The sequence below is a fragment of the Rattus norvegicus genome, chromosome 1 (genome assembly GCF_021556685.1).
Source record: "Rattus norvegicus strain SHRSP/BbbUtx chromosome 1, alternate assembly SHRSP_T2T, whole genome shotgun sequence".
NCBI classification, from domain to species: domain Eukaryota; kingdom Metazoa; phylum Chordata; class Mammalia; order Rodentia; family Muridae; genus Rattus; species Rattus norvegicus.
Window position 1 is genome coordinate 212,435,572 of NC_141534.1, and position 25,167 is coordinate 212,460,738.

At 52.3% G+C, this 25,167-nt stretch overlaps 1 protein-coding gene across 14 annotated transcripts in view; it reads left to right on the plus strand.

Annotated features, from left to right (window-relative positions):
• Window positions 1-25,167, plus strand: part of Shank2 (SH3 and multiple ankyrin repeat domains 2) — a 443,362-nt gene that overhangs the window by 407,109 nt on the left and 11,086 nt on the right. For 4 of the 14 annotated variants that reach the window (XM_087605374.1, NM_201350.1, XM_087605572.1 and 1 more), the window contains 6 exon segments: window positions 7,996-8,131; window positions 8,919-8,999; window positions 17,143-17,273; window positions 18,931-19,042; window positions 19,869-19,889; window positions 21,252-23,655. In XM_087605374.1, coding sequence (XP_087461500.1) covers window positions 7,996-8,131; window positions 8,919-8,999; window positions 17,143-17,273; window positions 18,931-19,042; window positions 19,869-19,889; window positions 21,252-23,655 — 2,885 coding nt within the window. 14 annotated transcript variants of the gene reach the window in all.

Consider the following 25,167-nt stretch of genomic DNA (forward strand, 5'->3'; position numbering starts at 1 on the left):
TAAGATTGTAGAACAGGATGTTGCCCCAAGAAGTAACCTCACACCCATGATCTTCCTGTCCATCAGGAACTTCTGTGCATGGGCTTCATGTGTATTCAGCTGCTTTTAAAATTCCTGGGCGTTTACCTTGGTGTAGAGTTTCTGGGTCATTTAGTGGCGTATTTGACAGAGTATCGTGCTGCTTGGAGGAGGCTGGTTTGTGGATGTTGATGGAGCCTCCACCCTTTCCTACTTCCTCTTAGTGGATTCACATTGAAGACGCATGAACTGGCTGGAGAGATGGCTCCACATTTAAAAGCACTTGCTGCTCTTCCAGGGACCTAAGTTGGGTTTCCAGTCAGGTAGCGCACACCTATGTCCCTCCACGTCTGGGAGTTGTGGTACCCTCTTCTGGAATTTGCATGTGCATTGGGGTACATAGCCTCCCCACCCCCACAATGCACATATAATTAGAAATAAAATAAGCCCCTTTTAAAAGAAAATGTGTGAATAGCATTTTAGACCTTTTTAATCCATTTTTATATCTCTGGTGTTTGGTTTGGTTTTGTTGTTGTTTTTTGTTTCTGAGACAGGCCTGGGACTTCTGCATGCTGGGATTAAGGGTGTAGGCCGCCGTGCCTGGCTAGGCCTGCTCGTTAATTGGAGTTTTATCCCACTAACATTTAAGTCATTACTGACATTTAGTCTGGATCTGTGTGGCTTTCCTTTCTGCTTCTCTGCGCCCTTCATCCTGTCTTCCCCTTTCTGCCGTGTTGTGGCTTGTCTGTTCTTGGACTCTGTTTTGGTTTGCCCATGGGCTTTAGCTGTCCCTCTCTACATTCTGCACAGCTCAGGTCACAGGCACTCTTCGGTTGTCAGGATGTACTTGGAGTTGGTGGTACAGATGTGACATAAACCTTTTATATTTTGTATTCCAGTCGTTTGTGTGTGGAACCACAAGGGCACAGTTGCCTACTTTCTGCGGATTGGCCCTGCGTCTAATCTGCATGACCATAGATAACCCCACTACTGTCAGTTGTGCCTCAGGGGGACACACAGTTCTGTGGGCAGCAGAAGAGGCCATTCCTTAGACAATCTTCATCCTCTGCTAATGCCTTCAAAGTCCTTCGAGTGTTGGAAATGTTGCCCCCTGACTTCTGGCCTGCGGGGCTTCTGACAGGAAGTCTTTCAAAGTATCTCTCTTCTCTGGTTTAAGGGATCCACATTGCCTTCCACTTCCAGGGTCTGACTGTAACATGACTGCCTGAGACTCCGTTTATAGTTTGAGGCTCATGGTATTTCTTAAATCTGTGGCTTTACATCCTTCACCAAACCATGTGTGGTGTGTGTGTGTGTGTGTGTGTGTGTGTGTGTGTGTGTGTGTGTGTATCTGTGTCTGTCTATGTGTGTCTCTGTGTGTGTCTATGTGTGTGTGTCTGTGTGTGTGTATCTGGTGTGTCTGTGTGTGTATCTATGTGTCTGTGTGTGTGTCTGTGTATCTGTGTGTGTGTCTATTGTGTGTGTCTGTGTGTATCTGTGTGTGTGTCTATTGTGTGTGTCTGTGTGTATCTGTGTGTGTGTCTATTGTGTGTGTCTGTGTGTATCTGTGTGTGTGTCTATTGTGTGTATCTGTATGTGTGTCTGTGTGTGTGTCTGTGTGTGTCTGTGTATGTGTGTGTCTGTGTATGTGTGTGTGTCTTGTGTATCTCTCTCTCTCTCTGTGTGTGTGTGTGTGTGTGTGTGTGTGTGTGTGTGTGTGTGTGTGTGTGTGTTTCTAGCTTCTTTCTCATCTGCGATTCTGGTCTCCTCTCCTTCAGGACCCCGCATTACCTTTACGTTAAGCATTTGCTGATGCCCCGTGCATCCTTAAGTCTCTGCTCAATTTTTAAAATCTGTCTTCCTCTGACTCACTGCTCTGTCATATCTACTCTGTTGCCAAGCCCACCCAGGGGAGCACTGTGAGAATTGTGCTAACAGGCCTGTGAGACACTTCCAATGCTGAGTCTTCTGGGTTTCTCAAGCAGGTTTGAACTGTGCCCTGAATGTCTTGATAGTTGGGGTGTGGCAACTTTGAACTCTGCTACAGTTCCCGGATGAATATTCACGGTTTCCATGGAGCTGACTGCCAACTTGATTAGACTCTGAGTTCCTACTCTGTGTGGCTTGTAGTAGCTGTAGTTCACAGTTCCATCCAGGTTCTTTCAGCCCTTTTGGCAGTTTGCTCTGAGGCTCTGTTGCACACACAGTTCACACAGTCAGTCTGAGGTCAGGAGAAAGTTTACCCAGAGGACATGCAGCTGGCCTTTCGATCCTTCCTGCTGGGACTCTGCCATATTTTAGCATATGTGGTCACCCTGAGCTCTACCATATGGTTTCCTAAGCTGGTGTAACTGCAGTTCTCTATCAGAGCTGCAGATGACCCACAGGGCACTACTCCCAGCTTCTATCCAAAGCCTCCCTGCCCCTGTTTGCACTCCGACACTGCCTTTTCTGCATTCATTCTAGTTTGGGTAGCAATTGTGGCTGTCCAGTCTTTACAGCTGGTACCTGAAGAAGAGTTAGAACCAGGGGCTTACTTTACCATACCCTCCACCTTCAAGTTTTATACCCAGCTAAACTACTGATTACATTTGAGGGTCATAGGGCAGTATGTCAAAAATATTCTCCAAATTTCTATATTAGGAAAATCCACTCCTTCTTCCCCCAAAAAGATGTTTTAAACCAAATAAACCACTCCCACACCCAAAGTCTGAGATTTAAGTCATCCAACATGAGTGTCAGAGGACACCCATGGATGGTGGCACAGGGACCTCAGACTAGCCTGGAAAACAGAGTCTTGACTACACGGTACCAATCAGAAATCCTCAAGAGAGGCTAGAAGTAGTAGCACCTACTTGAAACTCCAGCACACAAGGAGCAGAGGCAAGAGGGTCACGAATAGTTCAAGTTTAGCCCAAGCTGTATAGAGAATTCCAGGCCAGTCAAGGCTACATAGTGAGACACTGTGTCAAAAAGAAACCAACAAGAAAATCTCAGGACAAAGTTAAAAACCTCACAGATCTGAAGGTTGTGAAAAGGCAGTCTCAGGATTAGGGAAGCATTTGGGTTTGAATTTCTGTTAAGTACACAGAAAATTAAACTGATTTAAAAAAAAACCCGCAATTATCTTGCTCCAGGGAAGAAAACCATACATGAGATGATAAAGTAACCAAATCAAAGTATGTGGTTTAAGTATGGGAGGATTATCGCACAGTCGAGAGGAAGAGTGAACGTTGGTCTAGTTAAATGTGATGGGAATGTATCCCGAGAGTCAGAGCTGGAAGCACAGCAGGGGGGATGAAGGAAACGCCAATCATCCTTTCCATAGTGGCTCTTCAGCAGATGAGAGCTCAAGTGCAGCTCACCATAGACACTCAGGAGTGTCAACGGCATGGGCAGAATTTGCTCGAGGTCTTGGGTGAGAACTGGGCACTGAGCAGGAAGCCTCCTCTGGCTGCTGTTCCCACACAAGATTCTGACATTTAAAGAACATTCAGATTGAAGACCCCAGTTCATTATGAAGGATAGTATAGGATCCTGTTCTTCACAAAACCAAATCCCATTTAGCCTGGTTTGGTCACTCTCCATAGGTCCATGGCTGTGTGTAAGGATATACGGAAAGACCCATTGCTTCCTTAAGGGTAACTGGATCAGTTTTAACTGCAGGGGCATCAGGACTTGTTGGAGCCTTCTTGTGGCACTTGTATCTCCCCCTCCTGGCAACAAACGTGAATTGCAGGTTCAGGCCCTTTGTGCTTTAAAACTCCATGAATGATCAAATTGGCAATGAGAGTTGATGAGGGAGGAGCAAGCCTTCTTGCCCACTCTGGCTCCTGTCAGCACACGAAGCATCTATTTTCAGGACAGTGTCTGGCTCCAAACATCTATTGCACACTAAACTGGTTTTAGGCCTTTTTGTAGGCTGGGAGACCACTAAAGCCTAGAACTTTATCTCTGCTGTGGTAAGGAGAATGCACCTGGGGTTTTCGGGCTGTCATCTTTGGAAGCTGGTCTTGGTAAGGAGTCTCCGTGTGGCAGAGACCATGTCCCGTTGCCTGGCCCTTCCCTAGGCACCATGACATATTGACTTGTGTGCCTCATTAAAGCTACCATGTGCATACTGGAAGCTGATACACAAAGCCATGTGGCATTCAGCTCTGACCTGAAGGTCAGGGCAGAGTCCATGCAGAGTTCAATGTTTTGGGTTTTGCTTTCAGTTTTGTTTCTGCAAATCAGGAAGAATGTTGGAGTCCCAAATGGTTGCAGGGAGGGAGAGGAGGAAGAATGAAGGCCATAGCCATGGGGCTCCAGGTCAGAGTTCCTCCATTTCGGGCACTGCTGTGTCAGCTACTTTTCATGGTAAAACGTCATAACCAAAAGGAAGCTGTGGGGAAGTTTATTCTGACTTACTGTGCCTAAGAGTTAAGAGTCCACCATGGCGGAAAACATGGTCTCCAGCAGCCGGCATGATGGCAGGAGTGGAAAGCTGAGAGCTCACATCCTTAACAGCAAGCACAAAGCAGGCAGAGAACAGGAAATGGCATGAAGCTTCTAGTCTCAAAGCTCAGTCACAGTGGCATACCTCCTCTAGGTCATGACACTTAAACCTTCCCACGTTGTAATACCAACTCAGGACCAATGTCCAGGTTCAAATGTCCAAGTCTCTAAAGAACATTTCTCACTCAAACCACAACATTTTGCTCCCTAGCCCCTATATAGGCTCATGGCCATACCACGATACAAAATACATTCATATAATCCAAGTCCCCATAGCCTTTCACAGACTCAGCACTGTTTAAAAGTCTGAAACCTCTCCTGAGACTCAAGGCGATCTCTTTACTGCAACCCCCTGTAAAATCAAACAGCAAATTACACACTTCCAACACGTACTGGCACAGAATATACATTTCCATTCCAAAGGGAGAGATGGAGCATTGTGGGGAGACACATGCCAAAGCAACCCAGCAGGACAAACAGCAAAACCCATAGCTCCATGTCAGGTGTCCCGGCAGCTGAAGAAGCCAATCTTCCTGTCTGGGAGAAGGACCGTGCCTCATTTTTCCCCTGCAAGGAGAGATCTGAGGCTCTGGGACTCTACAGCCCAACCTGGAAGGGGGACTCTGTGCATGACGCACACCGAACAGTGTGGAGGATGACAGCGTGCATGCACCCGCCCTATTCCTAATGAAAGGCTCTCTTGCCCCTCGTGTGGGAAAGGCACAGTGCCCTGAAGCCGCGGAGAGAACGGAGTCCAATGGCAGAAAAGGAAAGGGCTTGGAAAGACAGCTCCTAGGAGAGAGTCTCTCCTCATTCCTGAGTCCCTAGAAAGCCCCAGTGGAGTAGCACTGTTCTCTGGACAAGACGTGTTCTTGCCCTCGGACCTGTAGGCAGCTGTGATTACCTGCACAAGAATGGAACTATTCCTTTTCTGTCATGAAAGAGGAGAAGGGCTCATGGCTCCCTGCCCATCCTCAAGAATTTATAGACCTTTAAGGATTGCTAGAGAGAGGAGATCACAAGGCCACGCCCCATGGGTATTTATGGACAGTTAATAGTTATCAAGATATCTAGTCACTTAACCAGTGCCAGGGTTTCAGCTGGCCATAAGATGCCCAAGTTCTCCTAACACCATTGCAAAGCAGGAAGGTAGAGCTACGGGAGCCCACAAGGTCTGCTCCTTCCCTAGACAGCATTTCCCAGTGTCCCCTTCTCTCTGAGTTCCCTCCACAGCAGCACTGGCCCTTGCAGGCTGTGTCAGAGCTACTCTGTCACCTCTGCAGGACTTAGGGACTATGGTTCCCTCCCTGCCTCTCAGCTTCCCTTCAAGCATCATGAATCTCCCCGCCAGGGAAGCTGCTGCCTTTCCCACCAAAGTCTGTGTATAACTGAGGGGTGCCAGGTAGAACACTGACTCTTAAGGGCCTTAAATGAAGGATGGTAGGAAACCCAGCTCCAGGTTGAGCGGCACAGCGACTGGCCACTGGTTTCTGTCCAAGGCTGTTTGTTCAGCTGCTGTTCTGCAATAAAGTGCACAGCGGGGATGGGGGCAGGGTTATTTTCTCCCTGCTTCGGAGGCTGGGACACTGAGAGAAAGGCACTGGCTATCCTGGCTTGCAGGCTGTTGTGTCCTTCCTTGATGGTCCCTCACAGTGGGGCAGGCCATGTTACTCTTTGTAGGAAACATCCATGAATTGATGAGTCACCCTTGAGGGAGCCTCTGGACTAGATAAAAGGGCCCATGGGAGCTGAGCACCAACGTTCATGTCTCCCAGCTTCCTGACTGTGGATACAATGTAACCAGCTGCTTCGTGCTCCTGCTACCAGGCCTTATTCACCACAGTGGGCTGTGTCCTCAAATAAGCCCTTTCCTTAAGCTGCCTGAGTCAGGTGTTTGTCACAGCAATGAGACAAGGACATAAGTCCCAAAGGCCCCAGTCACCTCTAGGGTAAGATGTATATACATGAGGTCTGTGCTGTGACAGTTGTGACTGTTGGGCTATTAAGCTTACTGAACCCCTAAACACCCAGTGAAGCCACTGTGAACCCCTGAACAGCCAGTGAAGCCACAGTGAACTCTGAACACCCAGTGAAGCCATAGCTCCACTCCTGTAGCTTCGGCCTAGCTCGGCTCCTTCGGGAGACTCAGTATTAGTTTCTGCACTTTGACATCATTTGTGTAATGACAAGTGCGTGTCACCAGGGCTGCATGCTTCAGGCTCCAGCTGTTTTGTGACACTTAGGGCCCAGTCTTCTGGCTTTTCCCCCAGTTTGGCCCAAGGTGAATGCGGAGCTCTTGGTACCCACGCCAGCCTTGGACCCATATCTGTCCGATAGGCATACACTTGTGGTTTGATGGACTCTATGTGGTTTGTGGTCTTTTAAGGATGAACCCTAAAAGCCCAGCCCAGGGGCTGGAATCAGAATTGATTGCATGGATATCCTATGGATGATACCCTGACAGCAGCAATATGGGAGGTCCATTTTGTCCCCTTCCAGACCTCCAAAAGCAAACAGCATCAAAGGCAATGGCCACAAGTCCATGCAGATGAGAGGGCCAGAGGAGGCTGGATGGCTCCTGAGCAAATAACAGCTCAGGGTCCTGCCTGGGGCTCCTGCATACCCACTCATGTCACCGAGTAGGGATGGGGTTTGGGGATTTGTATGAGTGTCCGAGTTCTTCAATTCCAATAGCTAAGTGGAGTCTAGCACTGCTGGGTAAGATTTGGCCCCTGGTGATCTTGACTGGAAGACAGTGCTGGGCCTGGCGTGTTCACAATGCCCAAACTCCAACCTGCCTTCAGTAAGACTCTGGCTTTGGTAACAAGGCCTGGAGGTCTGCTCCATGGGGTCAAGAGCTCTTGGCAAAAGGTCAAGGTGATGCCCCGCCACTGCTCAAATGGGATGGGAGGAGAGTGCCTGACTCTGAAAACCCAGGATTCCTGAACCTGGGGTTGTGCTCACAGCAGCAGTGTTGGGATCCCGGTGTGCACCACCACTACCCCAGGAGCACGGGGGCAGTTTTCCCCTCTCCCTGCAGTGCCAGGGCAGAAGCGTCATCTCTCTAAACACCTTGGATAGTCAAGCTTTTCCGCCTCTGTGCGGAATAAAAGAGGAATCCTGGAGGCAGTGAGCCAAAGCATGGGAGAAGCCAAGTAGGGGCCAGATTTCTGCCTCACTGCCAGAAGGGAGAGAGCCGCTCCTGCAGCCCTGGAAGTCTCCTGAACAACTCCTGAGAATTCTGCGCCGTAGGACCCACGGGCCCGGCAGAGGATACTGGATGAGGCATCCCACCTCTCACAGTGTGGTAGCTCCTGTAGCCACAGCAGCACTTGTGCTGACCTCCCCAAAGCAAATATTCATCCATATCGACCAAAGCTACCCCACTCCCCACCATCTTGTAGGGTAGCAGCAGCATGTGCCTCACCGCCTCTGCCTCTTCTCACATGTTGCTGACCTGCCATGCCTCTCTCCCTACAGGTTAACAATGAAAATGTCGTCAAGGTGGGCCACAGGCAGGTGGTGAACATGATCCGCCAGGGAGGGAATCACCTCGTCCTTAAGGTCGTCACGGTGACCAGGAATCTAGACCCTGATGATACAGCCAGAAAGAAAGGTGTGTCCCTCAAGGTGCAAGGTGGGAGGCAGGGGCCGTGGAGAAGAGAGCAGGATTCTTTTCAGCTCACACCAAGGCCACGGTGTGACATTTAAGTTTGTGTCTAAGGCCATGACATTGAACCTGAGTTACCATTCTACTAAGGGAGGTTATAGCTGGGCCAGCAGACAGGCACCAACCTCAGAACACATGCCCCTGCCCCATTGGTACAGCAGATGTGGGGGATAAGAGTCCTTCTAGCCAGCTGTCCCTAAAGCAACTCTGTCAAAGTGCCGGGGACAGCTAGGAGAGGATGTCGAAAAGCCCATAGCGAGATTCACTCAGTAGCAGGGCTGTCTAGAAAAGAGGGCTGGAAACAGCTGAGACCACAGTGAGTGGGTAAGGGGATGACAATTCCTGGTCACCAACAGGCCTGATCCCCAGCTCCAGCAAAGCCTGTGTCACTGCCCTGACAACCTGGCAGGTAGTGACAGAACCACCTATTCCACCGGCCTGTCCCAGACTGATTCGCACAGACAGAACAGAGCCTGAGCCCCACCCTCACCCCCCAGCCCAGAGCACCTGAGAACTCCATCCTGAGAACCCAGAGCTGCCACCAATCGTGGCACCCCAACTGTGACAACATCCCCTAACCACCTGTCAGCTTCCCCCACAAAACACAGATTGGAGGGGCTCTGCCTCTCAGATTCTTCCTGTGTCCAAAAGCTAAGGGCATGAGGTGGGTATAGGGTGGAGTGAAGCCTTGTGGAGGTTCTCATACCTGCTCTGCCTCTGCCTACCTGTCAAGCTCCCCCACCTCCAAAGCGGGCTCCGACCACGGCCCTCACCCTGCGTTCCAAGTCCATGACAGCGGAATTGGAGGAACTCGGTAAGGCTACCTCGCCCTGCAGCCCTCAGCCAATGCATGAGCTCCTGCTGGCTGGCTTGAATGTGCCCCGCCCCTGCACGCTCTACAGCTCCCCGATTGGCTTGGCGTCTCTAGTGGGGACCGAGGTGGGATCTACGGGGATGGGACTGTTTCTCTTTCTGTTTATCTAACATCGTTTTGTTTTGACTTTTTGGGCCTCTCACTAGTGGATAAAGGTAAGCAGACCCGCTGGCCCCTTAGCAGCATCGCTGCTGCCTCGGGCACCCTCACTGACCCCACCTCAGCATGGCCTCTAGCTTTCTCCAACCACCGAAGGCCCTGCCCTCTGGGACTCTTCAGAGAATCTCAGCACACCCAGCACTCTGAAAGACCCTTGTTAAATAGACTTGGCCATTTGTCCCTTTGGACGTAGATGCTACAGGGGGATCATCAGCCGTTGTTGGAGCTGTTAAGATAAGGGATGACTCTGATGCGACTAAGAGCTATGTCCTGTGTGTCACCCAGGTGCCACCAGGTAGCCAGGCGATCTCCACAAAGAGGGTGACTCTGAGACACAGATTGTGAGAGGAAGCACTGTCCCCGAGGAGGGCTGGTGGGGCTGGGCTCCTTGGCACAGAAGCAACCACTCAGATGTAATGCTAGTAATTCTTGGTGGTGTCCTGCCTGGATGTCACCAACAACCAACAATATTGTGTGGGAAACCCATGTGTCCCACCAGCGTGGAGTACCCCCGCCCCCTTGCTCGTGTCAAGCATTGTCTTTCTTGCTGCTTTCTGGAAATCTGAAGCTCGCCTCAAATTGTCAGTCTTCTAGAAGAGGGAACCCTGACACGAGAACGTTTCTCCACCCAGAAACTGGAGTACCTCTTCTTCCAGCCATGCCCCAACTCTATCATATTCCTTCAAACATTCCACTGGGGACATTCTAATGGTGTCCCCATGACAGAATGCCTGCCCTACTTACAATGGGCTGAGACCAGCCTGCCCTACTGAAGAGGTTGCTACCATGTTCCCTAGGAATTCATTATCCAGGGACTGTCTCCAGCTCCCAGGGCCTCCAGCTCCCAGGGCCTCCAGCTCCCAGGGCCTCCATGCCCTTTTAAAGGACCCCTCCTGTACTCCTGCCCCACCTCATGAGTTTCAGTCCCACCTGTGGAGTGCTGGTGAGATACAGGGGCCAAAGTAGGAAAGAAAGCCTCCTCAGTGTCACACAGGAGGTGGGACAAGAAAAAAGAGCAACCGAGGACAAGTTGTGGGGCTACTCTGGACCCTGCCTCTCACTCCCAGTGCTCTCCACGCTGCTTCCCATGTCTGTGTCCTGTGATCACTGAGTTGACTCCCCCCGGGTGCGGGCCACTGTGGGAGGGCGCCACCATGGGTGGCTCACACGCTTCCCTTTCTGTTTGCAAGCCTCAGTCCGGAAGAAGAAGGGTAAGGGAAGTGTCTGTCCCCATGCTCTTGCCCAGTAGAAGAGAAATTCCCTCATGACCACTGTGTAAAGCCCAGCGTGTGCTGTGAGCCTTGTGTCATCTTCCCTATTTGGGGGGTTCTTACCCAAGAGACCCTCCCTGTGCTGTACCCTGTTCTGGTCTGTCTGGTCTGCTTGGCATCTGTCTGTGACCCCCTCGACCTATTTGTAAGTCCCCCAATCTGTGTCCACATCAATACTGACAACGCAGCCAGGATCTTGGAGGACTCTTGCTGTGCCTGCTGCCTGCAGGTGTGTTGACTCCTCTTCTGTGGGGCTGGCCAGAGACATCCATGTGTACTGCCCAGCCACTGAACAGACTGGGGTGCAGGCAAGGGGATCCCAGACATTGTTCCTCTTCAGCTCCTCTCATACTGTGGGCCTTTCACTGCCTGTCCCCAGGCTCCCATGAGAAGGGAGAGGGCATGACACAAATCTCATGAGGAACCAATCCTGCCTCCCTCAGAAGCATCCCATTACAGATGTACACCCCTGACTGTTCATGACTCACACTCAACACTCAACCAAATACAGCCTGTGACCCAAAAGTACAATTCTAAAACATCATTCCCCAAGGATGAGGTGGTCCCTAATTAGGCCTGGGAGGTCCCTAATGATTGCTGAGCTCAGTCTGAAGCCTGGTGTAGACCTAGCTTCTAAGATGCTGACACGGGGATCCAAAATGCCCGAATCCAGCAGGATCGGCCTCAGGGCAGAGCAGGTCCCCTGGAGCTGCCAGCATGGTCAACTCAGGACTAGCAATGATCTTTACAGCTATCCAAGCTTTTACCACATTGGGCAGCACAGGGAACTCCAGCAGGCTCCCTAGGGTCCTCCCCATGCCCAGGGTATGGCTGATGTCCAGTCAAAGCCTACCCTTCTTCCCAGAGGTCCTGTATTTATGTTCCTATATAAGCATCCCACCCCTATCAAAGGCCAAACCCAACTGTAGCCCGTCAGATGAGGCATGCCACTACTGTAGGCTTCCAGGGTGCCCTACCAGAGCTCATTGTCCCATCCCTGTCCCTGTCCTAGTTCAGTGCCATCCCACTGAAATGCTGCAACAGCTGGAGACAGAGGTTTTTTTAGCCAGCACCAGACGAATCCATTCGAAGAAAGATGAGTCTCAGACAGTGGAAAATGCCTTCCATGTGAGCAGAACAAAGCGTTTGAGAAGAAACCTCCAACCTGGGGCTAGAGCAGAGAGGGGTGAGGGTGGAGAGATGTCAGTGGAACCAGCGGTCAGCTGAAGAGAAGGGACTCAGGGCACCCTGTTCCCACGGCCACAGTGTCTCTCGCCTTATCTTGCAGAAGCCCCTGCCAACTTGGTTCCTTCACTCAGTTGGTACACCAGCACCTGCCATGCATGGCTTGGAGCAGCGTGGGCACACGGTGCCTTGACTGCAGTGCCTCCCACAGCCTGTCCAGGCTCTCTGGGAGGGCTGCTTACCTGGAAGGGAGTACACGCCAGGGAGGCAGTCCAGAGTGAAGGAAGAACTTGCTCTTCCCAGATGCCCTGAGCTGAAGAGTGGCCCTGCCCCCTGCAAGTCTTTGCTTACCCAGAGACTATGAACTAAACCACATTTAGAAATAAGGTCTTTGCCGATGCAGCCAAGACAAGGTCACGACAGGTTAGGTGTACCCTAAAGGAACCACTGACTGGTGTCCTTATGAGAAGAGAAGGAGAGTTAGGAAGTGTTAGAGACTACTAGGACCTCCAGAAGCAGGGCTGTCCCCAATTGCCTACAGATAGAACCTGGCCCTGCTAACCCTAATGGTGGGTGCCCAGCCCCCAGAACAAAGCTATCATCCTTCTAAGCTATTGTTTATAGTCCTGGGAGTTTACTGAAAGTTAATAGCCTTAGCTAGGGGTGGTGGCGTATGCCTGTAATCCCAGCACTATGGACACGGGAGATAGAAAGATCACAAGTTTATGACCAGCCTGAGCTACAGGAAACCTTTCTCAAATCGAGTGAGGCATCCTTAACCCTGTATCCACCCCACCAGCCACACTGACTTAGAGACGCTGGGTTTTCACTGAGCTTTTGGCCCTGGTGCCTCATGGTGAGAAAAATCACCATGGCCAACAACCACAGACACACCAGCCCAGGGCAGCTGAAGTATGAATAGAGACAGAGGCAACCAGGCAGAGTGAGCGGTGGAATGAGCTATGTGACCATGACTTGCTGGTCACCCCTGGATAAGCACACAGGCCTTTCCAGGCACAAGCCTTGTGGTCTACAGGTCCACAGGGGCCCAGGCTGCATACCCACACTTCACTGCTTGAGAGAGCAGACAGGAGGCAGCCCTCTCTAGTTGCTCAGATGACAAGGCAACATTTTGGCTTTTCATCCTGGTAGCGGAGTTGCAGAGGAACGGCCAGTGCTTCCTCACCCCGAGATGGGTGTCGTGGCACTGTCCTGCAGAGGGAGTGGGCTACTGGCTCTGAGACACCAAGGGGAAAACATGGTGGCTGGGGAGAGATAAATTTCCAGCTATCTCAGATGCCATGAGCACCCAGGAATCTTGCTGCTGGCTTCGTAAATGCTTCTAGAACACTTGATCTTGCTCTCTCAGAGATCCAATGTAGTCTGTGAGAGACAGCTGGGATCCTGCTCTGGCTAAGGCTTGATTGCTAGGCTCTGGTATCACCTTGTATGTGGCCAAGGGACAGAGCACCTCAACAGGGCTTCCACTCACTGCCTGGAGAATTGGAGGTGCCTGGAAGACTCCCTCAGGACCGTGCCATGGGATGCAGTGCTAGACCAGTCCCAGCTCTTCCTTTGCTTTAGCCATTGGGGTTATTTTCCTTCCCCCAGCATTTGTGACTTCTTCCCACAGAGCCATGACATCTGGTGGATATCACATGGAAAGCAACAAGTGCCTCAAGTTAAGGACAGTGGACATACCTTCTAGTGCTTCCTGCTGCAACCTCTGGGGCTGCCTATGGCCCAGGCAAACCCACAGATTGGGAGGAGCAGTGACAGGCAGGGCAGGCTAAGAAACGTGGCTTTAAGCCACCTCAGGGAGCCTGACAAACCTGCCTCCCCTCCCTCCCTCCCTCCCTCCCACAATCCCTCTCTTCCTCCCCTAACCCCCTCTTACTCCTGATTTCCTGAAAGTCTATGATATGTAGCCCATGAGCAACAAACACATCTGCCTTGTGAGAGACCATAAGCTTGCTTAGAGACTGAGAACTCAGCTCACGGCTGGGTTGTTTTGTAACCCAGAACCTCTTTCATGTGTGTCTGTGTGGGTATATTCAGTCACCAAACCTCATGTTAGCCCTGGAAGGGCCTGTCCTCCTCAGCAATCTGTACAGCTCCAGACCTAGACCTTTATAAATTTAAACCTCCTCCTCAGAAGCCAATCATACAACAGTTTCCTTTAAAGCCTTTATTTCCTGTCAATAAGATCCCAAAGTTGGAGTCTGTGTGGTCAAGTCTCAAGTTCCCAATGGTCAGCAAATTTGAGGAACAACTTGAAGACCCCTCTGTCATCTGACTCACACCAACAGCACCAAGGTTGGAAGATCTGGAGCCCTTCATCTGACAGGCTCATAAAGCTTTCCTCCTAAGGGAGAAGGGAGAGGCAGAGCTCAAGAGAACAGGCCAACATTCAACCCAAGACACAAGCACGCCAGCACTATCACATTACGGACTCCACAAGCCCTGCTTCTGGTCTTCAGCCAGCTAAGTGAGGTTGGTGACTTGTCACCCTGACAGGAGCACCCTCCAGCTGTGCTCTCTGTGAAAGACTGTTCTTCCTACAGCCGAGCAAATCAGGTTGAAGACTCAAAGTCCGACACGGTTAGAACCATCATGGGAGACCCTTATCCAAGGCCCTGAAGTCTCAAATCACAGCCTATTACCCACTCCTGCTGGGCACATGGAGATACCTCAGGCACCCACATGCCAGGCAGTAGACCCACATGCCACCAGGGGGGAATGCTCACACTGCCAGCCCCTGCCAGGGAGATTCTCAGTGATGCCACAGTTCTTCAGCTCATGTGTTCCTCTAGTGTCCTTTGCCCTCTAAGTGCCCAGACTCAGGCCATACACAGCAGACTCTGGCCAACCACCTCCTCATGCTGAGCCTGTGCCCAGGGCCTTCCTAGCAGAATCCTGTGCCTCTTACCTGATCCTCCAAGCGTCATCTCGCCCACAACCTTCCCTTGCCTAGCTGCTACCATTAGCTACTGAGTTCAACAAAAACAGGAGCTTCTTAGAGCTCACTCACACCTCTACTTGATAGTTCTTCCCAGCCACTCACAGAGAAAGCAGGCTGGGCTACCCATCCCGCCAGGAGGGGCCTTCACATCTCAAGGTTTATACAGGTTGGAGGTAGCTAGATTTTTGCAGGTCTCCAGAGCATTCCATGTAAAACACCCTTACAGTCTTCATAACTCGGTGGCTTCCACTTGACCCACATTCAAGACTTAGGATGGTGTGTCCCCACGCTAAGCCTCTGTGGATTCAAAGCAAGTATCACTGAGGGGCAGAGGGTCGTTTCCCAGAGTGAATGCTGTATTTTCTGCCCAATGCCTGCTGCAGTGGTGGGACATAGCTCTCCACTGCTAGAGAGATCTCCTTCCTTGAAAGAATGCACTGTGGGTTTGCCAAGGCCACACCTCAGCTAAAGCTAGGCCAAGTCATGAGTGCCAAGAGACCTAGCACATGGGGTAGGGGTGAGGATCAAGCCAGGCCAGTGTGTCCTCGCCAGCTCATCAAAGCAGGCCACACAAGCCACCACCAACTGGCAGGTGGGTAGTGGGGGCTACTCAGAAAGAAGTTTGATCTCAGCCGTAAGAGTCACCTGGACCCCTGGAGATGGAGGCAGCTGAGCATGGCCTGTATCACATGGTGGGAAGCAGTCTTCCAGTGTGGAAGGTCAGTAAGAAGATGACGGACACTCCAGCACAAGTGCCCAGGCCCAGGATAGTGAAGATGTGGTTACAGGAAAGGGTTTCGAGACTCAAGGGCCAAGAACATGGCTGATTTGAGTTCTGAGTGTCTTCACTGCCACTGGAGATGGGAGCTGAGCAATTGCCTGACCAATCCCTGAAGACTGGATTCTGGCCCAGGAAGAGACCTGTGGCTAGACGAGCCTACAGGTCCCAGACATCAGAGTCAGCCATGGACTCTGCAGGCCTGAGGTCTCTTCTACAGTCTTTATCCTTTTTAAATTCTTCACACACGTGAAAGACTCCGAGGTCATGCAGGACCATATGGCATGGGCCACATCTGGACTGCAGCCATCACCTGTGGACTGCTAGCATCAACACTGGTTTAGAATTAGCCATCTTCCCAGGATGTCAGAGGGTCCATGATGGATACTTCCATTGGATGGATATCCCCCTAATCACAGCGCACCCTCCTCCTCAGACTCAGGGGGATCTTGGCTCTAGCCTGGCTTCTTAGACAGTATGCTTCATTCCAGTGCTGAGCACTACTGTGGCTCTGGGAGCTTAGCCAATGGGTCAGCTCCTCCCGATAAACCACCATTGCCAAGTAGTATTTTAATGACTCGGTAGCTCAGTCAGAGAACCTAGTGGAGCCACCAGACCCCAGAAATAAGCAAAGCCTGCCTGAAAGGACTTGGGCACGTACAAGGAATGTTCTAGAAGCTAAGAATCTCCTGTACCTCAAAAGGATCCATGTGGAAGGTGTTCACAGCCATGGCTTCCCATAAACTTCATCCTGACCCAGTGCATCTTACAAAAACAGCCTGGGACAGCTAGGACCTTTTGGCAAGTGCCTCTGGGGACTGAGGGACTTTGACTGCAGGTCTCAGGGAGTGGGGTCCCTGTGTTCTGACGACCGTAGACAGAGCCTTCTATCTGGTCTCAGGATCTCAGTTACTGTCATAGAGCTAAACTGGGTATCAGGGTCATTCTAGAACAAGTTTTGGTTTTCAAAACTTTTTAAACAAAAATCTCTTGGTATTTTATTTTGTGTTTGTTTATTTTGTTTTTCCGTTTCCCAGGACTCCGTGAGATTTGGTTTTTACTTTCTAGAACTAGGAATGTTCTAACATGGGAAGAATAAATAGAAAGTTCCCTGTACAGCACATAGTTACAAAAAGGACTGTGTGGGGTGTGTGTGTGTGTGTGTGTGTGTGTGTGTGTGTGTGTGTGTGTGTGTGTGTGTGTGTATGTCTGTGTGTGTGTCTGTGTGTCTGTGTGTGTGTCTGTGTGTGTCCATGCGTGCACTCGAGCCTGGTGGCACAGACCTGTAATGTCAACTCTCAGAAGACTGGCATAGGAGAAACAAAAGTTCAAGGCCAGCCTGAGCTACACAATGAGACACTAGCTCTAATAGTAATTCTAAAATTAACACTTATCAATAACAAATCCCATTTGTCAAACCTGAAGATGGCTGAGTCACAGGTCCTAGGTGGTATAGGACTCTCCAAGGGGGCAGGCTGAAATGAGGAGGTCTCCTGCTATCTTTCTCCAGTTAATTACACACCTCAGACAGGCAAGGGGATGTATGGTGGACACCCTAGTGGGACATGTGGAGGGGTCATAGGTGCATGCCTGCTCCCCACACCACAGCCTCCCTGATAGCCCGGGCACGTGAACAGTGGCTGCATGCCTCAATTCTCCTAACTGAGCCCATCCACCCTCCAGGCTTCCATGAGACTAAACCACTCCAAAACGTACTTTGTCTTTTAGATAAACCGGAAGAGATAGTCCCAGCCTCCAAGCCCTCCAGGACTGCAGAGAACGTGGCCATAGAATCCAGGGTGGCAACCATCAAGCAGCGGCCCACAAGCCGGTGCTTTCCAGCTGCCTCTGATGTGAACGTGAGTGAGCAGAACCGGGTCGGGTTTGGGCTGGCCTAGCTAGTGGACAGGCAGGCAGAAGTTTCAGCATGCAGAGAGCGGCAGGCCAATTCAGTAGCTGGCCTTCACAAGCCCTCTCTGCACATGGTCAGAGCCCACTGTCAGGGGCTAGCACACTGATCCAGTGCAGACCTGGAGCAAGTCAGTTACTAGGCTGAAGTGCAAGCCTCACCACTCCCGTATGCCACCTTTACCTGGGTTTATCCACCAAGTCCCAAGCCTTGAGGGTGTCCCTCCATGTGTCCAACAAAGAGACATTGGACATAGGGGCAGTGGGAGTGCTCCTCAGACAGTGCTCCTTGCTGCAGCAGAGCCTCACGCACTGTGGTCCTCTGCACAAACCACCTTGTGCTCCAAGGTGGGGTGACATCATCCTTAGAAGGGAAGTGGCTTAATGTGTTGGTCTTCATTGTGCATGGGAGGCACCAGATGCCAGCTCACAGCAGTTGCTATTGCTGTGCCCACTCACCCCAAGTAAAAGGCACTCCCAATAAAGAGGTGACAAGTTTCCCAGGAGTCAGGGATAAGTCCTGGACAAAAGTGAGATCTTTGAACCCCTTGGTACCTCCTTCTGGTTTCTGGCCACCATCACAGTCCAGTGCCAGGTCTGAGCACTAACTGTCCCACCACATAGCTGAGTATTTTCTCTGACTCACTTTCAGACTGGCTTGGTTTAATCCGGCCCTTTTAACACAGTGACACCTACACTTGCCATGAATTTGGTAAGAGTTTCATAAGATAAGCAATAAAATAGACACCCCCAAGGTTCAGATACTCACTCCTTCCCCTCAGAATCACATAGGGAGGAACCCTGGCCTTCAACACACCTGTATTCTGCCCTGATATTCTCCAACCTGATAACCCCATTGGACAGGTTCCTTTGGCCTCCAAGGGGCCAGCATCCTACCTTCCCTGCCTCGGATTCCAGGGTCAGGTGGGTAGAAGTCTGTCAGAGTACACCCACAGATGTGTTCTTAGTGAGCCTTAGTGGCCAATCTTCCCCAAGCCTCCCCCAGGCTGTGGAGCATAGCTGGCCAACCACTTCAGACTGTCAGACAAAACAGCATAGGTGAACCAGCTATGAGGGGGCAGGCAGATACTCTCTAAGAGTCCACCTTCAGCCAGAGGAGAGACAGCCCACTGCAGTCTCTGTGACACTTTCCAGGGTTGCTTGGCAGTTCTCACAGGTCAGGAACCCTACTCACATGCACAGGTTTGGTACCTGGACACCTCTATAGTGCCTGGAAGAGGAAAACAGAATCCAAACTGAGGACTTGACCAAGGTCACAGGGTATGAGGACTGAGGCGGGACATGGCCTGGATCAGACCCCACTGCCTACCACACTGTGCCTTTCCCCAAGAGCCAGCCATCCTGGTTCTGTTCTCCGTGAGCTTCTCTGCTGACTGGCCGGGGAAATGTCTCAGCAGAGTATGGCTAACTAAGTCTGGGTGTGCTGGCATCCAATGCACAGGAGCTAAAAGGAATATGGGGAGGGCGTGGCCTGAAGAAGCCATGGTGATTGATACCTGAAGCTCCCAGAGCTTCCTGTCGCCTCTGGCCCTGTCACCATGGATGGGGCTCCCAGGGATGCACCTCACCTGGCTCTCTGGTTTGCAGTCCGTGTACGAGCGCCAAGGGATTGCTGTAATGACGCCCACGGTCCCTGGGAGCCCGAAAGGCCCATTTCTGGGCCTCCCTCGAGGTACGATGCGAAGGCAGAAATCGATAGGTAAGAAGCGTGACCCTCCACCCGAAGACGTTGCCCCTAAGCTTTCAAACACAGCCCTCAGCTCCTCAGGGGTTCTGGGCTCCTGACTCCAAGCCCCATGGTTGCCTTGGAACCTAAACTCTAGCCACTCCCCACGGGGACTGCCTACCAGGGGGCAGGTCCCCAGCTTCTCTCCAACAGGCAAAGTCTTGAACATGATGGGGTACGAAACCTTCCTTTATGGTGGTTTCTCTAATCTACTCACAGTAGCAGCCGGGGAAGCAGGGAGGAGGGTGGGAGGATGGGCAGACCCCTCCAGTCAATGTTTCATAGGCTGAGCTCAAGGGACATACTTCTCCGGGTGGTCGGGTCAGGTCTGAAACGCTGTGTGTAAGAAAGCAGCTTACATTCCTCGCTAACATCCCATTTCCTTCACTGGCTCGGACAGGGCAAGGTAAACCTGACAGCTCAAGACAGGAAAAACCTCAGTGTGGTCCTTCCCATGTAAACTGTCTGGAAGCCTAGGCTACTGCTAAGCACGGTGGAGCCTTACCATGTAAAGAGAAGGGGTTTGCAGCCTCCTGCCTCAGCAAGGCACCACCAGGAACACAACAGCTATGTGTGTTCCGGAAGCTCCTCCTGGTGATGCTGCCAGTGACATGGCACGGCTGTTTTTAGTCAGAGGAGGAGGCAGGAGGCGGCATCTAGGCAGTAAGGACCATGGTGGTGTCTGCAGCTTGGGTGGCCCGCCCACCCCTGGCACACTCAGGGCCGGGCATAGCTGTACACACACCTTGTTGTATTCCTGGATCTTTCTGGCTAATAACAGTTGATTTCCTCCTGTCAGACAGCAGAATCTTTCTATCAGGTCAGTGAACCCCCACCCTCCCCCAGTTTGGAATCTGTAACTTGAATGTGTCCCAGTTTACTTTATAGGGGGTATTCTTAAATTATTTATTACTCCTTGGGAATGTCACCGTTAGGCGACACCTCACAGTGAGTGGTCCACAGAGAGCTCCTTCAGCAAGAGACCTCTGAGATGCCAAATTAGCCTCTCACAGGAGTATGTTCAATTTGGAATACCCTTATCAAATGGAAGTTTTCATGGAATCAGTGACTGTAGTTTGTCCTGGGATTTTTTTCTTTCTTTCTTTCTTTCTTTTTTTTTTATTATTTCAAGTAATTCATTTTGTTGCCTCTGAAAACCTGCATGCTCCCCGTGTTGAGAACTCATCCTTAGTGTCTGCGCTGTGTACGCTGCTTCTGTCTGTATGTCTTAGGCTGTGCTGTCACATCAGCTGACACATACCCGCAGAGAAAGCCCAGTCACACTGTGCCCTCAGCCACATCCCCACTTGTGGTCACACACACTCTTCGCCAGTCAGGTCTCAAACATGGTTCTGCCTTTGTGCCAAGCCACCCAAGCTTGGTTAACTCTGGCAGTCAACCTCAGGTCTCCAGAGAGTCCTGCAGGCCCTCGTCAGAGCTTCTTTGGAGATGGGCAGCCAGCACAGAATAGCTGAGCAGCATCCTGTAGCTACCATGCCCCAAGACTAGGTGGAGAAATCAAGTCTCCCTCCCCTCATGGACACAGTCCATGACAGAATGGCCCTATCTTTCAAGCCAGCCACCTGCTGAGGGCTGAGAAACTCAACCAATACAGAGCCTTTAGTGTGGCCCAGAAGGGGCAGGTGACGAAACTGGTCAATGTTCCCTTGGAGAAAACCACACAGTGACAGTAGCAGCTCCTCCTTGCACATTTGGGACACCACTAGGCAGAACAGGAGGGACAGCAACCTTGACCTTTAGCCACTCATATGGCCCCTCAGGGAGTCAGATGAGAGCCTCACTCCCTTAGGAGCCCTCACCAGGCCTGAACAATGCAAAGACGGATGCCGCCTGCACACTCGTACCCACGGCCACAACTTTGGGTTCATGTTGCCAGGGCTTGGCCTTGTTTTGGACACTTGCCACCCTCACCTCACCCCAGACACCACAGTATGCCCCCAGAGAAGCAAATCCCTAAATGCGTTCATCACACCGAATGCCTGTCTTTCTGTTTCTGGCTCCTAGAAGGCGTGTGACTAACCACAGCATCCTGGCCTGTGCCGTGCTTCCTAACAATTGTCTACTGTCTGAGTTTGTGGAGACACAGTGTGTTGCACAGTCCTGAGGACTCCAGTGCGCTTTGTGGTCGCCGGGCTTAACACACTGTGTTCTCTGCTTGCAGGGATAACAGAGGAAGAGCGGCAGTTTCTGGCTCCCCCAATGCTGAAGTTCACCCGAAGCTTGTCCATGCCAGACACTTCTGAGGACATCCCCCCTCCGCCACAGTCTGTGCCCCCCTCTCCCCCTCCACCTTCCCCCACCACATACAACTGTCCCAGGTCCCCGACTCCAAGAGTCTATGGGACAATTAAGCCTGCGTTCAACCAGAACCCCGTCGCCAAGGTGCCCCCAGCCACCAGGTCTGACACTGTGGCCACCATGATGCGGGAAAAGGGGATGTTCTACAGGAGAGAGCTGGACCGCTTTTCCCTGGACTCAGAAGACGTCTACAGCCGCAGCCCCGCCCCACAGGCTGCCTTCCGCACCAAGCGGGGACAGATGCCTGAGAACCCGTACTCGGAGGTGGGAAAGATAGCCAGCAAGGCCGTCTATGTCCCTGCCAAGCCAGCCAGGCGGAAGGGCATGCTGGTAAAGCAGTCCAACGTGGAGGACAGCCCTGAGAAGACGTGCTCCATCCCCATCCCAACCATCATAGTCAAGGAACCCTCCACCAGCAGCAGCGGCAAGAGCAGCCAGGGGAGCAGCATGGAGATCGACCCCCAGGCCACTGAGCCCGGCCAGCTGCGGCCAGATGACAGCCTCACCGTCAGCAGCCCCTTCGCGGCAGCCATCGCTGGGGCCGTGCGTGACCGGGAGAAGCGTCTGGAAGCCAGGAGGAATTCCCCGGCCTTCCTCTCCACCGACCTGGGAGATGAGGACGTGGGTCTGGGGCCTCCTGCTCCCCGGATGCAGCCCTCCAAGTTTCCCGAGGAGGGTGGGTTTGATGATGAGGATGAAACGGAACAGCCGCTATTGCCTACCCCTGGAGCAGCGCCCAGGGAGCTGGAGAACCACTTCCTAGGTGGTGGTGAGGCTGGTGCTCAGGGGGAGGCTGGGGGACCCCTGAGTTCCACATCCAAAGCCAAGGGGCCTGAAAGTGGCCCAGCAGCCGCCCTCAAGAGCAGCAGCCCAGCCAGCCCTGAGAATTACGTGCACCCACTCACGGGGCGGCTGCTCGACCCCAGCTCCCCGCTGGCCCTGGCACTGTCCGCCAGGGACCGAGCCATGCAGGAGTCCCAGCAAGGACACAAGGGGGAGGCCCCCAAGGCCGACCTTAACAAGCCTCTCTACATCGATACCAAAATGCGGCCCAGTGTGGAGTCCGGCTTTCCACCGGTCACCAGACAGAACACCAGGGGTCCCCTGCGAAGGCAGGAGACAGAGAACAAGTATGAGACGGACCTGAGCAAGGACCGGAGGGCTGACGACAAGAAGAACATGCTGATCAACATCGTGGACACTGCCCAGCAGAAGTCAGCCGGCCTACTGATGGTGCACACAGTGGACATTCCCGTGGCGGGGCCACCCCTGGAGGAAGAGGAGGACAGAGAGGATGGGGATACAAAGCCAGACCACTCACCCTCCACAGTGCCAGAAGGCGTTCCCAAAACCGAAGGTGCTTTACAGATCTCCGCTGCCCCGGAGCCCGCCGCTGCGCCCGGCAGGACCATCGTGGCAGCGGGCTCCGTGGAAGAGGCAGTAATTCTGCCATTCCGCATCCCCCCTCCCCCTCTGGCGTCCGTGGACTTGGATGAGGACTTTCTTTTCACAGAACCATTGCCTCCTCCCCTGGAATTCGCCAATAGTTTTGATATCCCCGACGACCGGGCAGCTTCAGTTCCCGCTCTGGCTGACCTGGTCAAGCAGAAGAAAAGTGACACCCCTCAGCCCCCTTCGTTGAACTCCAGCCAACCAGCCAACTCTACAGACAGTAAGAAGCCAGCCGGCATCTCAAACTGTCTGCCCTCCTCATTCCTGCCACCCCCCGAAAGCTTTGACGCGGTCACCGACTCGGGGATCGAGGAGGTGGACAGCCGGAGTAGCAGCGACCACCACCTGGAGACAACCAGCACCATCTCCACAGTGTCCAGCATCTCCACGCTGTCTTCAGAGGGCGGGGAGAGCATGGATACTTGCACAGTCTATGCAGACGGGCAAGCCTTTGTGGTTGACAAGCCCCCAGTACCTCCAAAGCCAAAAATGAAGCCCATCGTTCACAAAAGCAACGCACTTTACCAAGACACGCTCCCAGAAGAGGACACAGATGGCTTTGTGATCCCCCCACCTGCACCCCCGCCCCCGCCCGGCAGTGCCCAGGCCGGTGTGGCAAAGGTCATCCAGCCAAGGACCTCCAAGTTGTGGGGTGATGTTACAGAGGTCAAAAGCCCAATTCTCTCAGGCCCAAAGGCAAATGTCATTAGTGAGTTAAACTCCATTCTGCAGCAGATGAACAGGGGGAAATCGGTCAAGCCTGGGGAAGGGCTGGAGCTGCCCGTGGGAGCCAAGTCAGCTAACCTCGCTCCAAGGTAAGTTCGAAATCAGCTTGGGGATGTGTGGTCCAGTGCTGGCCAAGAAAAACCATTGGGGAGCTACCTATGCAGTCGAGAAGAGGGGACCTGCATGGCCTCTGCCACACCTATTAGGCTACAACCATGTTGTCACCATCCTGTCACCGGACTACGGCAGAGCCAAGGCCATGGCTACCATGCAACTTATGACACACCCTCCTAAGGACACATAAAGAAACCAGGGGAGGACCAGGCCCATGCTTGCTTCCAGAAGGAAGCTCAGGTCTCTGCTCTGTTTCCTCCAGCCCTTTGCCAGGACTACCTCAAAGGCAGGCAGAGCTCCATTAAAACCCAAACTGGTCAACAGAGGTGGCCAGAGGGTGGGCAGTGTGGCCAGCGTCTGAACGTGGGTGTACCGTTCCCTCTCCCTTAATCACTCATGGGGTTGAGGATTCAGAAGGAGTTGGGTCATTGCTCCGGATGAACATCTGCCCCTCCACTACATCACCCCACCCAGGCTCAGATGCTACAAAGGAGTCACTGCCAGCCGAGCCCAGTGGGCCATTTTCAGCATCACATAGGGTTCAACAGGCTACCTTCACTGGGATGGGGGTAGAATAAACACATTCTTTCTAAGCCCAAACAGAAGGTTCTAGAACAGCCCCCCTTGATTGTGTGTGTGGCTTTGGGATGGTACTCAGCAGCCTGGCGGGGCCCCGCCCTCTCTCGTGGCTTTTATGTTTCTGTTCCTGTGTGTGATACACATGCGTGCTGTCTTTCTGCTTCCGTGTGTGCAGCTCTCAGCCTCTCTGGCTGACAGTTGAGCTCAGGTTCCATTGGTTTGACTAATGAAGTCTTTCTTTATTCTCCCGCTGGGCAGGCATCTGATTCAAACAACCAAGCCCATTAATCAGGGACATCGAGTTGCATTTGAGTCTTGAGGTTTGGGCTGCGAGCCACAATTCTTCCTGCTACCTTTCAGTGTGGTTGTAAAGGGATGGCTTGGAACGGCTCCTTAACTCCTTTGAGAAATACTGATTGGCGGCTGTTGTAAAGAAATGTGTGGATGCCGCCCTAGTAACAGGAAACCTGAGACAGGTGGTGTGCAGGAGCAAGCTCCCGTGGCTCCCGCTAGCTAGGGGATGCCTGCAGAAACCCTCCACTCCTAGTGGATGTAACTACACACACACCTGGACGTTGTGTACATGTTCAGGAGTCTCAAGGCAACCTTGGAATACGTTTGGTTCACCCTTTCCCCTGTAGAGTCTTTTAGGGCACAGTCTTATGTGAAAGTAACACCTCGAGCCCTTGGGGTGGTGTTTCTGGCAACTGGGCAGCATGGTACTGGGTGTTAAGTCCGCTCTTCAGTGAGGCTAAGCAGGTGTTGCAGCCTCCCTTGTTAGGGATAACAAGGAGACAAAAGAGGCTACAATAGCTGCTTAGTCTTCAGCCGGAGAGAAGCTGAAATGGCCACTGGTGTTCACATGGAGGGCCTTCTGAATGGCAGCAGATGACCTCTGTCCTTTATTT